This window comes from Pituophis catenifer, unplaced genomic scaffold, assembly GCF_029215685.1.
Source record: "Pituophis catenifer annectens isolate HBS135680 unplaced genomic scaffold, rPitCat1.0.hap2 SCAF_1, whole genome shotgun sequence".
NCBI classification, from domain to species: Eukaryota; Metazoa; Chordata; class Lepidosauria; order Squamata; family Colubridae; genus Pituophis; species Pituophis catenifer.
Window position 1 is genome coordinate 25,726,064 of NW_027256881.1, and position 18,874 is coordinate 25,744,937.

Here is an 18,874-nt window from a genome sequence, read left to right on the forward strand (position 1 = left end):
GTGTTCAACCTTGCAGGTGAGTAGAAATATTCCTGAGTTGCTAAGAAACAGCATTGAAAATATTACCAGTTATTTATCACAAGAGCAGTGGATTGATGAAGTTACATCATCATTCCTTGTGCTGGTGGAATTCATTGCCATATGAAGTTTTGGTAACCATAAACTGACGGGATGTGTTTTGTTTTATGATTATTGCTATTTTAATTTGTTATTCACTGCTCGGAGTTGATTACTGAGTGGGCAACCATTTTAAATGGTTTAAAATTTGTTAAACAAAAGATAAGCAAAAGCTGTCTGATTTCTTGGTGCTGCTTTGAAATTTATCCTTCTCCCTGTTTGCCCGATAATGTCTATTATTTACCATTCCTACTGTGCTCAAGGTGCCTTGCAAACTCTCTCTCTTCATTTCTGCTAGAAGTAAAGTACCTTGTCTGGAATGGCACAGTTGGGGATTTGGGTTAGGATCATTCTGGCATAAATAAAAATTCCTATTTGTACAGCATATTTTTGGCTTGCTGGAGGATAAGTGCCCTGTTACTCTGAAGCTTATATGGGCATATTTGTACATGTGAAGGTGTATTTATAGCAGGGGTCTCCAACCTTGGCAACTTTAAGACTTGTGGACTTCAACTTCCAGAATCCTGGGAGAATTCTGGGAGTTGAAGTCCACAAGTCTTAAAGTTGCCAAGGTTGAAGACCCCTGACTTATAGGACACACAAACCCGGTCCCTAAAGCTGTAATTTGCTTCCACCATAGCTCTTTCTTAAACATACTACAAAGCTTTGGTGCAAAACACTAAAAAAAACAGCATTTTTTTTTTTTTGCTGTTGTTCAGATTAATGTGATAGGCCTAAAACTGGATTCAAATTATCAAGGGTAATGCTAAATACTCTCTCCACAAATATAAAAACTGGGGAAAATCTTGAAAATTATGTCTCAGTAAAGCATGCCTGTGTGTGCGTAGTATGTGTGAGGAGGAAATAGTTCCCAGTTGCTGAAAGGTTGCCTACTTGTTTCATTATTGATCACTTCAGCTTTGAGAAAACATTGAAAACAAAATTATTTTGAGCTTGTAATCTCAGTTGTTGGATGCAGTTTTTGTGGATGGGAACAGTCCACACTCCATTTACTCCTCTTGATCAGATATGCTGTTCAAGACAGAGAGGAAAATAAAATTATTTACACATTTTTCTCTGTTTTAATAAAGCCCCATAATGGTGGCACAATACCTTAATTACATAGGCTATTTGTTAGGAGTGAAAATGGATGACTGGAGAAATTGTCTGCCTTGTTTCTTTGAAGATGTTCAGCATAGTCATCTCTCATCCACCTATGATATTTGAGGCAAAAGGAAATAGCTTCCTACACTTTCTTTTTCTTTTATGCCTCCCAAAACCAGATATTAAACGCTGATTTAAAGTATCTTGGTAAATACTGCTGCCTTTGCATCATTTGAAATTTTTATTCTGCAGCCTAACTCCATAACTTTCTCTGGGAAGATCGGAGTGCTGACAGAAGCTCTCTTCATCTTTTATTTTCTGCAGGTCCGTTTCAAAGAAATTTCTTTTATGGATGTGAATTTTGTAGCGTTTTAAATATGAACAGATTCTGAAAGAGCTTTTCTGTTTGAGAAAGCTGGTTCCTCCTGTTGTTCGAAAGCTTTTAAACTATTTGTTGCATTTACTGTAGGTGTTAACTATACTCAATCTGGGAATTCAGCAAACCTGAATTATTAACGCCGTTGCTGGAATTTCTTAGACAAATAGCATAGCCTACCTGAAAGAAACTCAAATTTTTCCTTCTTCAGTCTTCAGAATTTTTCATAGTATTTCCATTTGCAGGGAAGGAAAATTATGCTTTTGCATAGTGTTCTACTAAAAATACAGAACAGGTGCAACTACACTTTCTTCATTGCGGTCTCTATAATTTGCATGTACAAGTTATGCACCTGTGTAGATTTCATTTGAAATCTTGTAGCGTTTACAGAGTTCTTGGCAAGAGTCCTTCTACCACCAGCATTCGAAACTGCCGGGATTAACTGTTAGGAATTGGAGCATCAAGTTTATTGCCAGTTGACAATACAATTCCTGAGATGGCCCATGATATTATGATATTGACATACGACCTTTCCACTCCATGCTTTTTGCCTTCAACCACTTAACCACCATGGTTTCCTAACTAATGATGATCATCATTTTAAATAATGATTCTGTAACAGATGGCTTTACATTTCATTGCTTTTACACTTCTAGGACATGTCTGTTCTTCAGGATGTCTCTGCAGGGCAATCCTATTTGACCTTCCCCACTACTAGGGATTAAATATGCATCTAAACATCTTTGAAGTGCCCTAAATTCTGAGGATCTCTCATCATTTCCACTATCATAAGTTTTAGAATAATTTGTAAGAAAGGAATGTCTTTGATATCTCCTTGGTTCTTTCAGGCAAATTTAGGCAAATAAGTCACAGGTATAACCAAAGCCCAGATTAACCCCAAGCATACTCATGCATCCTATGCAAAGTGAGATCTGTAATCTGGAGATTGTCCTGCAAGTTACTCTTGCCTGCTTCCCACCAATTATGAGATATATTCATTGGAGCATCTTCTGTATCTTAGAACAGCTGAGTTGCAACGTTGAACATTGAAGTGTTGTGGAATATAAGGATCAAATTGCTACGGTATTTTCATGAACAAATCTCAGCCCAGTTTCCTTTCAAGAACTATTACATTACTGTTAACAGTTCTATTCTGTTTCTAATGGATGTTTTTAATTTAGGGGTTTTATTTTTAATATATAATGCTTCTCATATGTTGCTCATGGGGCTACAATTTCGGAGTCGCTGGCATTGGCCAGAGTTAGCTCATTGAAGAACCTTGGCAGTGAGCAACAACAGATGGAGTTGCTGAACTGAAAATATTCTGTATAATTGATAAGATGCAACCAAACCAAATTCTTGGTTTGAATTCTTTAAGTCATTTAAATGAGAGGACTTTACTTTTTCAACGGGGCCTCAATAAGAAGTGATAAGACCCTTGAGTACAGATACCAGCTTTGACCTTATCCTGTTTTAATGGTCTGTAAATGGTTATAAATATTTGGCCACATATTTTCTGCTTCCTTACATCAGGAGGATTGAGGAAAGTGAGGGAAAAATGCTAAGAATGAGCTAGGTTCATTGATGATAAATACATATATTCAGAAGATTGGTTTCATTAAATGGAAGTGATGCATATTGGGGTATGAGATTTAGAATATGACAGGTTTTTGAAATTGAAACCTCTTGACCTTGGAAGGACTATTTGATCTTTCCAAGTGACCAGAAGTGGTCTGACCTTTAAAATGTTTTGATCTTGAAGCATTTTGCATACTTTTATGAGAACTAAATTGGTAAGTAAGTTGATGAAAGTAAAAAGAATTAACCCATTTGACCTAAGGATTAAAAAAAATGCTATATGACAAAATAAAGGAGGTGAAATAACTTTTACATGGAGTTAGATCAATGTTATCTTCATGTGTGAAGATTTATGATAGCCACAGATGGCCAATTAAGGCTCTTAAGTTACAGCCTGGCATGAATAAGATGTAACATGGTAGACTCTATTATAGAGGAAGATTCATTTTGTGTAAGGGAGGAGTTACAGGTGGTTACCACAGTAAATGATTGCATACTGAAGAAAGAATGAGGAAAGACAATGAGAAATAGCCATTGTTTATTCTTCTCTGTTTTTCCATTTTGTTCATGCCATAAGGGTTGTTGGTTATCTTGGCCTTGCTGCTTCCCTAAGCCATCGCCTCTCCCATTTTTCCTCTTCCTGCTCTCCTCAGGAAAGTGTGCTACATCACACCATAAGGGAAAGTCCTGGAGTATATCTTTGTGCCCCTCTAACCTCTTTTCAGTTTCTTTTTAGTTGTCCATCTGCCTTCAACAAGAGCATTGTCTTCTCCCCTTTCCCAGGATCTGCTCCCAGGATAAGATCCACACGAATCAATACTGTATGAAAAGCTAGATAATAAGGAAAGTATGGAGTTGTGCTTGTTCTTGACCTTTCTGGACTTTAAATTCTTGTTAATGCAGACAACCTCCACCTTGTCACCCCATTTCTATATCTGAGAGGTGGGGGGGGATCTCCAGAGCCTTTTCAGTAAAGATGTAATGAGTGATTGTACGATTAACCTTACTTTAAGTAAGAGTGTCAAAACACCGTCCCAATATACTCTTTCCCATCACTGCTGTAAACGCCCACAGAGGTGCTGTGGTGTTAACAAAAGCTTTCCTAAGTTGGCAGAGCCTTTTACACAAAGTTACTAACTATGTTTGAATCTTTTGGCAACTCCGCTTTTCTTGCGAAATATTTAGAAGCTCTGCCAAGGGAAGCTTTCTTTGGCACCGTTACCATACGCACCTTGAACTTCGAATTTAAGAAGTGCTTCTCAACCTTTTGCAGAGACAGCTTTCCTCAAAAACAAAACAAAACGAAAAGAAGCTCCTGGCATGAGTGGTAGCCACCTGTTATCACGGTCTTAATGATCATTTAACACCAGTTCTTCTCACTCAGTGCCCTCAAGCTTCAGAGGGCCTTTTTGCTGTTGGCAGCATCTTGTCCTTGCCATTTGGTTAGTTCAACCTACGAGAAGACAAAGTGATGTGACTCCTACCATGCCGCTATTTACTTCTCTGAGCAATGAACTAGAGATGTTTCCTGCTTTAAAGAGGCATATCCTGTGGATCTTGTCTTTGTAGCGGGCATTGTGTGAAGTTATGTTTTTCCACCTCGCTGCTCCGACATTCCACCGATTGGGATACTCTCAGTCTCACTGGACAGCCTGGGTGCCACTCAAACTTCCTCTACAGCTAGGATACGCCCACACCTCCTGCGCATGTCCAGTCTTTTCACTCAGGCTTAGGTGATCAGACTGGTGTGCCTTTTGCGATCAGTCAAAACTGTCAGATTTGGTGTTTTAGTGAAATGTTAGACCTGATTTGCTATTAGGAGGGTTCCGTTTAAAATAACATCCTTCATCCTTTTACTATTTTCTTGAAAGCAATTTTGGTATTGCAATAGCTACTGTGGAATTACCACAGAGTGATCCAAGCCAGCAGTTTGTTCTGATACAAAGAGGGGAGAATGAAACTAAGGAGGCGCAACCTGCTTTGATTTGTTAACAAATCAAAGGTGCCTGTGATTTTCTGTGGAAGAGGGAGAGGCCTCCGTATCCCTTCCCATTTTTTTTGGCAGGAGTGAGATGCTGAGTCACCGTGTCAGAACTCCTCCAAGGGAGCAGACATGTTCCTTGTTCTGGCAGGAAATTATATTTGACATTTAATTTGAAACATAAGCACAAAAATCTCCCTGTGATAATATGATAATGGGACCAAGTGAAGCTGAGTTTTAAATTGGCAGGATTAAGTGCTGTTTTAATGCTACCTTTGAATTTTCTTTTTGGGTTGATTGCCAGGCTAGCCAGAATCTGGTACTGATTAATAGCAATAGCAATAGCAATAGCATTTAGGCATATATACTGCCCCATAGTGTTTATTAGCACTCTCTGGGCAGTTTAAAATGTCAGCATTATTTGCATCTTGCCTCCAACAATCTGGGTCTTCATTTGACCAACCTTGGAAGGATGAAAGGATGAGTCAAACTCGAGCTCTGTCAGAATCAAACTCCAGGCTGTGGGCAGAGTTTGTAATACTGGCACTTTAACCCCTGCACCACCAGGGCTCTTAATAGATAAGACTGGTTTGCTTAGTTTCTTAACTGAATAAAGTTGAAAAAAAAATGCATTGATCAGCCATGTACGACACTGAATTACTCTTTTAACTGGTAATATTAGTTTGTTAGAATTAGAATTAGAAACTTGCTTTGCAAGAAAGAAGGTACTTGTCTACACCTTTCTAGCCTTACTGTTTCTTTTAGACCAGTGTTTCTCAACCTTGGAAGCTTGAAGATGGGTGGACTTCAACTCCCAGAATCCCCCAGCCAGCGCTGCTGGCTGGGGGATTCTGGGAGTTGAAGTCCACCCATCTTCAAGCTACTAAGGTTGAGAAACACTGTTTTAGACTGTTGGCAGCCATTGTTTCCTTAGTCTGCAACAGTTTTGGATCCCATTATTCATCAAGCAGCCACATAGCAAATGTAATTACGTCACAGAACCAAACAAATTTATTTCCATAATGGCACAGTATTGTTAGCAATACTGCCTTTGCTCAGAGAGGAATTTAGATTTAAATGAGGGAATAGAAGCACAAAGCATCACATTTGCAGATGACACTAAACTGGCAGGAATAGCCAACATTCCAGAAGGTGGGCTCAAGATCCAGATGGATCTCAACAGATTTGAACCCTGGGCCCTATCTAAGAAAATGAAATTCAATGTAGCTCTTTCAATCTAGCTGACCTCCAGCAGTGTAGACAACTTCCACAATCTATGACAATTGTCATATTGTCTGCAGAATTTGGGCAGCTGTTTGGGAGCTTGTTTAACAGCAAACCTGGACACTCATAAACACTTTTTACAAATTTGCTGATGAAATCCTGATTTCAGGATCAGATAAGTTCCAATCATACACAACTTGATTTGGATATTCTTGCTTATAAAACAGAAGTGCATATCCTTATCTGCATTGCTGTCACTATAATTTTTAAAGTCACAGTGGGGGAAAATATTAAATGCAGTACTAAATAAATAAAATATTTAGTGTCACATCTGAATTAAATTACAGGAGCCTGGATAGCTCAGCAGACTAATGCATTGTAATTTAACTCCAGCTGTCTGCAATTATTAAGTTCGAATCTTGCCAGGCTCAAGGTTGACTCAGCCTTCCATCCTTTCTAAGGTAGGTAAATTGAGGACCCAGTTTGTGGGGGCAATAAGCTGACTTTGTAAAAATATACAAAAGTATGAAGGCTGTTGCTTAACGCATTGTAAGCCGCCCTGAGTCTCCGGAGAAGGGCGGCATATAAATCAAATAAAAAAAAAAAAGAATTTAAGGTTAGGTGTGGTTTGATTCTGTCTACTTTTTGGAGTTGGTCTATAGTACTCTACTCAAATGTCAAATATGGCCCTTCTTCATTGCTGATGTGTTTCATTGATTCTTCTAATTAGCTGTGATGGCGAACCTATGGCACTCATGACAGAGGTGGCACTCAGCGCCCTCTCTGATGGCACTCCAGCTGTCACCCAATTCAGGTCCGCTGCGCATGTGCGGGTGCCTCCCGCCGGCCAGCTGGTCTTCGGGTCTCTGCCACGCATGCATGGGGGGCAGGGCGCATGCGCAGGGGTTGGAGCACATGCGTGGGGGACGTGCATGCATTGCATTTTGGGAGTTTGGTTGCATGTGTGCGCATTCATGCGCACGCTTTGGGCACTCAGTCCGGAAAAAGTTAGCCATCACTGGCCTATATAATAGGTAATTGTTTTACTAGTGAAGAGAAGAAAGATCCTTATGCCACCTAGATATCAAGAGAAAAGGTTTTCAGCTAGCAAAATCCTCAGGTTTGGTTTATGTTGTTTGTTTTACTAATCTCTTACGGTATATTCACTGTATATTGTATAGCAATAGCTCTTAGACTTATATACCGCTTTACAGTACTTTACAGCCCTCTCTAAACGGTTTACAGAGTCAGCATATTGCCCCTAACAATCTGGGTCCTCATTTTACCCACCTTGGAAGGATGGAAGGCTGAGTCAACCTTGAGCCTGGTGAGATTTGAACTGCCAAAATTGCAGGCAGCCGGCAGTCAGCAGAAGTAGCTTGCAGTACTGCACTCTAACCACTGCACCACCGCGGCTCAATATTGTATGCAGTTTATATGGTATATTATGGCAGATTATTAGTGCAAAAAGTATCCAAATGAATATCTTAGATTTAAATCAAACCTTACTTTTAGTGAATGTATTCAGGATTACGAGCTCAATCTGTTTCCTAGTATCAAGCTGCTTATTTCAGATAGCCTAAGAAAAAAAACCACTTTCTTTTTCCTCAACAGTGTTTTCTGTATATGGTGATCTTTACAAGAAAGTAGCTGGAGAATTGATGTAACTGGTTGAGACACTTGCCTAGAATATATTGATTCACAGGCTTTTTGCACCTTAAATATCTCCAAGTAAATATTCTTTCCTTCTGTAAAAATCAATATAGCTTTACAGGTGCATGATTGTTAGTACAATAATGATTATTGATTGCTACCCAAACTGTGTGGAACAAAAATGTAAAATCTTTCTGAATGCATTCTGTGGTGTAGACTATTTTATATTTAAGATCCAGAAAATATAAGGACTAATTTCGCTTTTTAATTATTTAAAAATTAATTAGCCACCATAATTGTTGAGAATAGAACAGCTGGATATTTTTATGCTTGTGTGATATTACTAATTTCCTTATTTAAAAAATGATACGTTCTATCAAGTCATATGCAGGGGTGGGTTGCTGGGGGTTCGCAGGAGTTCGGGAGAACCTCTAGCTAAGATTCTGTGCAGTTCAGAGAACCCCCAAATCTCACTCCTGGCTGGCCCTTCCCACCCCTCCCAGGAGCCCCCACATGGCCCTTTTTGGATGCAGGTAAGTGCAGGGCATGCACGGAGGCTCAGGGAGGGTGAAAAACTGGGCTTACTTCGGGAAGTTTGGGAAGGCCAGAAATGGGCCTGTTTCTGGCCTCCAGAGGGCCTCCGGAACCTGGGGAGGCCATTTTCGCCCTCCAGGAGGCTCAAAGAAAGCCTCCGGAGGCCAGGGAGGGCAAAAACGCCCTCCCCACCATGGTGCAGGAGGCCGACATGGCCATGCCCACCCAGCAACCAGGCAGAGAACCCCTTGCTAAATTTTTTGAAGCCCACCCCGGGCATATATATGCAATGTGTATCTTTTGCACATAATCTAAAGCTTTGCAATCTTCATAGAGATGAGGCTGTAATAGATGCATGTAGAGCTTTGAATAAATAACAGTTCTTCTATTATTTCATCCATTGCTTCTGGTATTTGGAAGTATTTCGCTTTCTCATCCTTCTTAGAGAGGATAGACCATGCTATAACAGCAGAGGCTTTTGGGAATACAGTGGAACATGTCTTTTTTTTTTCTCATGTCCAAAGGTCAGGAGAACCCAGAGTGGCAGTTCTGTGCATTGGGGCTTAGTAATTGATTAACCATTCTGTTTTTACTGTGTTTTTCCTTCTAATTAATTATGTTTCAGCTTTGGATTAATATTTTCTAAAATGTTGACTTAATGCAGGATCTTAATCATATCAACTGTCACCCAGTTCTTTTTAATAAATATTTTCCACTGTTCAGGGCAGGATTTCTTTTTATGATAGGATCCAAGGGTACTCTTATTTAATGACCTTTTATTGCCACAGTGCTCTATCTTTCTTCGTGGGTATTGCTTGCTTTAAAAAAAATATCACTCTGGTGATTGTGGGAAAGAGTTATGTATGTTTGTAGCAGTGGGAACTTGATATTTTAGAATAGCAGTTTATATACTCTGATTTCCCAAGGAGGCAAACAGTTGCTCTACAATGAATGTATACCCGTACACGATGAACTCACAAAGAATACACTGAGTAGAGATCAGAACCCTGGCTTTCCGTTCAGCCCTACTTGTTTCTTTCTTTGTTTGTTTGCTTGTTGAACTATTTTCCCATTTTCTGATCTGCCCATCTCCCTCAAAGAGGGACTCTTATCCCAAAGAGACAGAAACAGGCAACAAACTCTTTGGCAATTTAGTGCCAAAATCTTTCTTTGAATAAGATATACCAATTCAAACCCTGCACTGTGTGTTTGATATTTTCCCCATGAGAAGGTTTATGCAAATAAACACCCACCCACCCCCCAAAAACTGGCATATTTTGCCCGTCACAATAACCAGTAGACATCATGGGGGAAAGGCAGCATCCAAATGGGAATCTTTTTTTCATGGTCTGTTGTGGAAAGTCCAAAAAGAGCACCCAGATAGATGACTGAGTGATCTTAAGCACTAAAGTTTAGGGAGAGGTCAGGGCCAGCAGGCAAGAGAAGACTACCCTAAGTTAAGGACAAAACTGGAGTCAAGCACTGTCATAACTTCCCACCATTTTTCCAAAACTCTATCTTCTCCCCCAAGAGAAATGTAGTTTACTATTCTTCTGCTATGCCTATATACCATGTTTTCCCAAAAATAAGACCCACCGCAAAAATAATCCCTAGCCTGACTTTTTTGGGGTGGGCCTAATAAAAGCCTTACCCCAAAAGTAAGCTCGGGGGGATGGGCGTGGCCAGCACAAGAGGTGATGAGCTCTGATATATCTTGATTTGTACTTTATGTCATATATCTGCTTAAACAAATTCTGGTGTGATTATATCCATTATGGCCATTATTAGATACGACACCCTAAAGAAAAGACAAAAAAACCAAGTCTTAAGGTATATATATATTTTAGGTTGTACGGACTGAGAAGAATAGTTTGAATAATCGGTTTCTGCCCTGGGATGAGATTGAAACAGAAGCCATTTTGTCCATTGATGATGATGCCCACCTTCGCCATGATGAGATCATGTTTGGATTCAGGTGAGTGAAATCTAATTTTTAATCATCAGCCATTAGTATCAGGTCTGAACTAATTGTCTGTTTCCATCAAGATTTGCAGATATGGAGGATTACAATTCCTGTTATCGTTACTTGCTTTGGCCATTTCTGTGCTGATTGGGAAGTATGGAATTTTGAAGCCAATGTATAACTTTCTTTTCATGTTTGCCATTATAACACTGGTCTTCATGCATTATTATTATTATTATTTACTTTATTCATTAAACATGAAACTCAGTCAACTGAACATTCAAAAATGCATCACAAACACCATTGACTGGTGCTAATGGTTGATACGGGTTGCTGCCAGTGTCCTAGGTATCAACCAAGTACCTTCTTAAGATGTACGATGTTCCAAGTTGTGCAGTTTTTTGCAGTTCCGCTGGTGTTATTGTAGGAAGCTGCAATTTGTTGATGTATCTTATAAAATTCTTGGACATGGTACCAAGTGCCCTGAGCATGTGGGAGGGAGCGTACTGCATCCCTTTTGCCTTTCAGCTCCAGTCCAGGAGCCCTCAAGCAGTCGCATTCACGACAAACCATTTTATACCAATAAAATTATTTAGCTATATTAGCAAAATATAAATTCTATCTATCTATCTATCTATCTATCTATCTATCTATCTATCTATCTATCTATCTATCTATAAGAAGCGATAGACATCACGATCTCCAGAACGTTTAAAAGTTTAAAAATTTTATTTTAAAACTTGTGCTAAGCTTTCGTCGGCCCCTACCGACTTCGTCAGAGTAGGGGCCGACGAAAGCTTAGCACAAGTTTTAAAATAAAATTTTTAAACTTTTAAACGTTCCGGAGATCGTGATGTCTATCGCTTCTTCTATAACTATACCTGGAACTCGCATCTTCAGGACAATTCTTTATATATGTATGTATGTATGTATGTATGTATGTATGTATGTATATATATATATATATATATATATATATATATATATATATATATATATATATAAAATAATAATAATAATAATTATTATTATTATTATTTCCTTAATAATGAGTGTGCAAGTGTTCTATTTATAATATTTTTAAAGCTGAAGAACAAAAACAATTACCTTACGGCCTTGACTATCTTCTCTTCCCTCCCTTCCCTCCTTACAAGTAAAAATAATCTTTCCCAACCTTATAGGATATTTTCTGAAAAATCAGCTTTATGATTGCATTTCTCTGTGTTCTTAACTCCCACCATATGGAGAGACTTGTTTTTAGCATACTTCATTTTTAGTAACAAATTGCTATTTATACCACTATTAAAAGAGCCTGTTTGCTGGCATGACATAAACAGCCATGGGAATATCACAGACAGGGATGTAAGCCAATATTGGAAGACAGAGCAGCAAGAAGAAGGCAGGATTTTTGGATAAAAGTTCCCATGCAAGAAAAGCAGTTCTTTTCAAATTGTTAAAAGCAACCAAATTGGTTCTGAAACTTTGACAACTGCTTCAGAAAGATAGAGAAATTTCGTTAAAAATGATGTTGCTGCTTTAATGGTTTGAAAAGAGGTGCTTTATATTCATTCCTACCATTGTGAAGCACCTTTTTTCAAAAGCTTTACACGCTCTCTTAGTGTTGAAATGTCTGAATATAGCCTCAGTAGGCTATAGGACCGTGATAGCGAACCTATGGCACGCGTGCCACAGGTGGCACATGGAGCCATGTCACCTGGCACGCCAGCTCAGCCTCTCTAGGAGTCTCTGGAGGCTGGGGACAACAAAAAAATGTCACTTCCTGTCCAACCGGAAGTTGGGAAATGGGCCGTTTTGGGCCTCCGAGGGGGTAGGGAAGGCTATTTTTGCCCTCCCCAGATGCATAGAGAGGATCTGGAGCCAGGTGAGAAAGAAAAACGGGCCTACTGGGCCATTGTGTGCCAGGAGCGGGGGGCGGGGAGGGGCAGGGTCATGCATGCATGCGCAGGGCGGGGTGCATAGAATAATGGTTGTGGGCACATGCACGCTCGCAAACCTCCACCGCCCCCCCTTCCTGGCACACGATGGCAAAAAGGTTAGCCATCACTGCTATAGGAGATGGTCTCAGGTTTCACTGCCAAAATAAACAATTAGAATTTGGATTGTTATTTGTGCTCAAGATCAAGCAGTGAAAAAGAGAGTCAAAGTGTTATATCATTTCACCAGTTTTTCTCACAAAAAAAGATTGAGAGTATTATTGTAGTTTAATGCATCTGAACTGGAGGCCCATTCATTCCAATTCTAGAAAGTGGGGGTGGAGGAACCCTTTAAACCTTTCTAAGTTTTAAAAAATCTAAATGTGTAATGTAGACAACTCAATAATAGGGATCATGCAATAGCAAACATCTCTCTGTTTCTTGTCTCTCCAGCGTGTCCCACCTCTTCTCTGCCTGCTTTAAGTTATTTTGTTTGTCTTTGTAGGGTTTGGAGAGAAGCTCGGGACCGCATTGTAGGATTCCCTGGGAGGTATCATGCATGGGACATCCCTCACCAGTCCTGGCTCTACAACTCCAATTACTCCTGTGAACTGTCCATGGTGCTGACGGGGGCTGCTTTTTTCCACAAAGTAAGGGGCAAATCCTTAGAGAGAACCGTATTTCATGATGACTTAGGCCAAATACTTGCTCTAATGAGGAAAACTGCAAGATTACTAGTTGTGGAGAATTTAAGTTTTTCCTTAGTTTTCCAACGCAAGTGTAGTCTGGAAATAGTGATCTCAATCTGTGACCAGGAGCATTTCTATGTGCTCCAGGAGCATTTCTATGTGCTATGTGTTGCTGTGCAAGTATGTTTGGCTTTGATGTACTATGTGTTGGAAGTAAAGGAGGACAGCTACTAATAATCTCTGTGTTGCTGTTCCCTATCAAGGGCTACATTTTACTGTATGACCATTTTGACCAATCAAAATCCTGGGTTTGGACTGAATAGGGTTGTTTGCTCATCGGGATTATTGAATTTGAGTCACAAATTGCCTATTGAATCTCTGATTCCTGCCTTATATCCAGACTCATTCAAATTCTGTTGTTCCAGTGAGAAGATGTATCTAGAGATAATAAATTCATATTTCCACTTTTGGTGATGTCACTTTGCCTCTTAAAGAACACATATGTTAGCTGTCATGAAAACTTTATTATACATGTGTATCTTGGTTAAAGGGTAAAGTTAGTATGCATATCTAACGTCATCGGATAAAAGATTTTGCTTCTACTTCTTCAGTAACATTTTTGTACTTTTTAAATGTGTGCTCATTTTTCCTTCTGTTTGTAGTACTACGCCTACCTGTATTCTTATGTGATGCCACAGGCCATCCGTGATATGGTAGACGAATATATCAACTGTGAGGATATTGCCATGAACTTCCTGGTTTCTCATATTACTAGGAAACCACCAATCAAGGTCAGTGCTTGCCGAAATATTGAGAAAGGCAGATTTTTCCCAAGAACATGAATATAATATGATCATGTTTCCTGCTTTCTTGTGCCCAGGTGACTTCCCGGTGGACTTTCCGTTGCCCTGGCTGTCCTCAGGCACTCTCTCATGATGACTCCCATTTTCATGAGCGGCACAAATGCATCAACTTCTTCGTCAAAGTCTATGGCTACATGCCCTTGCTGTATACGCAGTTCCGTGTTGACTCAGTCCTCTTCAAGACCCGGTTACCACATGACAAGACTAAATGTTTCAAATTCATTTAAACAGAAGACACGGCTGTGGATGTCTGGAACTGGCCTATGGACAAGGCAGAAAGGTCATTGAACTGGGGGACAGTTGCCCCTTTCTGTTTATATTGGGACACAAGCTCTGCCAGAACTGTATGGCACAGGACTCCGTTGAACGAGACAGCTTTGACTCACTTACTCAGAAAAAATAAAAGACTTTCTTTAGATCCCCAGTAAGTTGTTTCACCAAGGGTATAACTGGGGTTTTAAGAATATTAATTATTATTTAAAATGAAAGTGTTTTAGATATACCTTTTAAGACCTTTTGGGATGGGGGGGGAGGGAAGTATAATTTGATTTTCTTTTCTTCCCAGCCTAATGATGCTTGTAGGGAAGCAGAGACCTAAGAAATTCCTGTATTCCTTAGTGAGCAAGTTGTGCAGTTGGGAAAGTTGGATTGGTCACCAGAGGCTCATAACTGCTTGCTCTTTGGTCTAATGTGCTTCAGATCTGGATTTCACAGAGGAAATTATGCATTCCCTCCACCCAGAACTTGTTTCCCTTAGTAGCTCCAAGGAGCTCATTGCTATGGTCAAGCTTTTTCCTTTTTCTCTCTCTCACTGACCTCGTTGTAAAGCAAGGTCCTCCCAGAATGCTGCCTGTCCTGTGTGCCTGCTGATGGATTATCTCACAACACCACGGTGACTTCCTGTCTGTGCTCCCAATTTATGGCTGCTAGTTGCCTCAGAGGAAAGATAGCTGGAACCCCCTTTCTACTTTTCCTTCTCAGATCCTAGATGCTGCTTTTTCTGCCATTAACAAAGCTCTGTTCCACTGTCTCCCTGGCCTTGGAAAATTTGGTTCAGCTCAGAGGTCTTGATTGACAGATTATTTATTGATTCTGTTTTCATGCCAAGTTTCCTTATGGTTAACTGGACCATGGTTTTATTCAATTGACCCAATTTTCTGGGTTTGCATGACATACTGAAAACACAGACTAACTGCACAGGCTGAGTTTGGGCAGCATGGGAATCTAAACTGGTGGATTGCTAGTTTGTATTTCAATGTGTCATGTGAATACAGCCATAAAATATGGACAACTATGTTACTTATGAGCTTAGTGCCAACAGAACAGGCTAAAAGAAGCAGATGTGTCTCAAAGATGAGTGAGATCTCTGTGAAAACCCTTTGGATGAGGACTTGTAGTGAATCTGCCATAATTCTACACCTCCTGCATGTGCGGATATTTTCTGTCCCCCGTCTTCCTTCTATGTGGTCGTTCAAGACAAAGAAATGGTTCTGGCTTGGTAATGGAATTTGTATCGATTCCAACCTCTGGGATCAATTCTGCAGACACAGGCATGAACTGAACAGGTTTCTGTGGCCTAGTTTCTTAGCCCTTTTCCTCCCGGTATCCCCTTTTCATTTTAACTACATTCATAGCCGTTGTTAAAACATTCTGGAAATTTCTTGTTGGAAATGTGTGTGTAGGTGTGTGAGTGAGTCTCAACTTATGTATAAGCTGCATTTTTTTCTACCTTTCATACCCCAAATTGCTAATTTTCAAAGAGGTCCATTCCAATACACTCTTCCCAAAATAGGCCACCAGTAAACAGTTTTGGAACAACTGAGAAATGGGTGTAATAACTGCTGTCATTTCTAAACCCCTAACCTTAATTGAGCTGTTTCTTTTCATTTGTGGAAAGATAATTATTAATAAATTACCCAGATTCCTATAGCATCTATAAAAAGTTGGCACTCCTGTAACAAATGTTTCTGAGGGAATATAATTTCTATGTGCCTCTTCCCCCACGGACCATTTGGTAATGCCAAAACTTCTGTAGAGTTGCACTGCTGATTTGTAGCTTAGCTGTACTGAATGTTACCATATTTGGGCAGTATTAACTACCCATTTCCTTATTTTCCCTTTTTAACATTTACTTTAAATTACAAATGCTCAGAGTTATCAGTTCTATCACAGTCTTAAGGAATGGCCAATCCTAGGTATATAGCCTCTCATTTGCACAAGAACAGCACAGGTCTCTCCTTGATAAAGGAACAGAACATGGTGCTGATCATTCCTCACTGAAGTGGGTCCATGCCTCACATTTAGACTGCAGTTATTTAGTGATTCTGCTGAACTCATAGGTGGTTGAATGTCTCCCAAAGAAAAGGCAAAAAGAAGGGCAAGTTGGAAGTATTTCATCAATCATGTTTGGTTTAAGTTGAGTTTGACTGGCCTGTTGTGATCTCTTTTACACATTTAGGTTTGCATGCACATACAGACCTAAATGTATTCAGGGCATTGTTTGTTATACTTAATTTAAACTAAGCCTTTTGGGGGTGAAGGTAGCTATGCGTTGATGGTATTTTGTCTTATTCTGACTCTTGTTACTTGCTCAGAAAATTACTTCCTGGTAAATATGTGACTCATCCCATTTTCCAGGCTGAGCAATGCATTTGCTTACCCAGTTCTTTCAGGCATCAATTTTGAGTTGAGATTGTATTTTTTTCTTAAGCTTGGAGTGTTTACGCTGCAACAGGAGTCCTTCCATCTTTGTGTCACAGCTTGCAATTAATCCAAGTTGTTCCCCTCAATAGATAGGGCTATCCTGATCGACCATAGTAAACTGTGATGCTTCCAGACCTCTATCATGTAAACTCATATTACAACGCTAATATGCTTCAAAGACATAAGCAAGTGCCATCTCTTCATTTATAAAGTTTATAACACACGTACCCTCTCTTGGGTTTTAAGTATCTACTGGTGATGGATACTCACTTTAAATATCATCCCAAATATGAATTTGGAAAGGCATAGAATGTGAAGAAGCTTAAATCTAGTCTTACTCTACTGGATTTCATGCTTGATCTGCTGGGAGAATGAACATGTTGCTTTTTATGTATCATTCTTCCAGTGAAAATAAGAAGAAAATAAACAATCATATGAATTGTACTTTTATCAGGCCTTCAAATCAATCAGCAGATCTCATCATACTTTGATCACACATGATAAAAATTTCCAACCGATAACTCTGCTGTAGTTGATATGCTTTTCTGTCAAAATGGTGGATTTCCTTTCCTTTGAGAACAGGATGGTAAAACAGAGGGAAAACTTCCTATTTCATGGCATTCTGGAATGCTAACCACTGTAAATGGCCCTTCCTTTCTCCCTACTTTGCTACAGGATTTTTTTTTTTTTTAAAAAAAAGCTTGGTGAGTGTCACATTTTAAATAATGGTTTAAGAAAAAAAAAAAGTGAGTCTAAAGCCTTGGGGCTCTAAAACCTTGAGCACAATACTCATATGCTGAATTTTGTAAAAGAATAAAATAAACACTGAGTTTACCTTGAATGTGTCTAATTGTCAGCCATTCACAATGAAAGAAAGTTGATGATGGAAAACATGTGAGCCATGCAGATTGAAAACCAATGGCCCCAAATGCTCCATTGTCAACAGCTGACCTTTCTGGCACAGAACTGGCCATGGTGCTGAATTGAAAATCAATTAAAAAAATCCCTGAGCCATTGAACGTCTTAATTACATTTGCTTTGGTTTGTGCAACTCTTTTATTATTACTGTTACAGTGGTTATGTTGGCTGTGGTGTTAGTGATAATGCTATTTGTGGAAATGCACAGATGTGAAAAATAAAATGTTAATTTTATATTTTAGGCAGAAGGATGAGAACTTGTATTGGATTTGGACTACTAAGGATTTGATCCTTAACTCACAGTTGTACATATGCTGGCAGTCATAAATCTACATGCTTTATATTTTCAAATGGGAGGAGGGAAAACAGGGTTCAACATCTCATTTGATCTTTACTTGCTTCCTACATGTTCCCACTGTTCACAGAAGTGGCAGCAGTATTCCTAAGAGGATAGGGCCTTCTGTTTTACCCATATTGCAGCTGTTGGTTATTGCCAGGAACAGAGCTAGTAGAATTTGTAAAAAACAAAACCAAACCCTGTGCAGATAATAAAAGAGTTTGATGTTTTTGGAAAAACATCTGTATTGAGTAGATCAAAAGCAAATGAGACTGTAAAGCAGGGGTGTCAAACTCAAGGCCTGGAGGCCAGATCCGACCCATGGGGTGCTTAGATCTGGCCCGCAGGACTGCCCTGGAAACAGCAAAGGACTGGCCCGCAGTGCCTCTGCCAGTGAAAATGGAGCTTCTGAGGGCTGCGTTTCACTGGCAGAGGGTTGCAGGATGCTGTCGCAGCCAAAAACAGAGCTTGGGAGCCTGATTTTGCTGGCAGAGCATGCGGGTCACCACAGGCCCCCGACACAAGTGAGGCCAAGCTGGCCACGCCCCTCCACCCCCCCAAGGTCATACACAACCCTAATGAGGCCCTCAATGAAATCGAGTTTGACACCCATGCTATAAAAGCACATATTCTATAGAAAGAATTCAGGAAAAATGTTTTGATTCAGGTTTTAAGGAAATACCCAAGGGAGCAACTAAAAAGATGTGCTTTGGCCAGCGGCTTTAATGATTTAGATACAACACTATTGCTGTGTTCTATCTGGAACAGCCATCTTACTGCTTACTACAAGCTGCGATTTTTTCCTGGGAACTGTGATGAAGTTGAAGGGACAGGAGGAACAAATAGTCCCTTAGGAGAACTCATTTCACACTTGTTGTTTTGGTATCAATGGGCTCTCCA

The 18,874-nt window shown here is 39.7% G+C and overlaps 1 protein-coding gene across 1 annotated transcript in view; it reads left to right on the top strand.

Annotated features, from left to right (window-relative positions):
- EXTL3 (exostosin like glycosyltransferase 3) overlaps window positions 1–14,532 on the top strand; it is a 28,342-nt gene extending 13,810 nt beyond the window's left edge. Inside the window, exons 2-5 of the mRNA XM_070947225.1 lie at window positions 10,415–10,542; window positions 12,970–13,114; window positions 13,816–13,944; window positions 14,034–14,532. Of these exons, the coding sequence (XP_070803326.1) occupies window positions 10,415–10,542; window positions 12,970–13,114; window positions 13,816–13,944; window positions 14,034–14,243 (612 nt within the window). The 3' untranslated portion in view covers window positions 14,244–14,532. The remainder of the gene's footprint in view (window positions 1–10,414; window positions 10,543–12,969; window positions 13,115–13,815; window positions 13,945–14,033) is intronic.
- The last annotated feature ends 4,342 nt before the right edge of the window (window positions 14,533–18,874 follow it).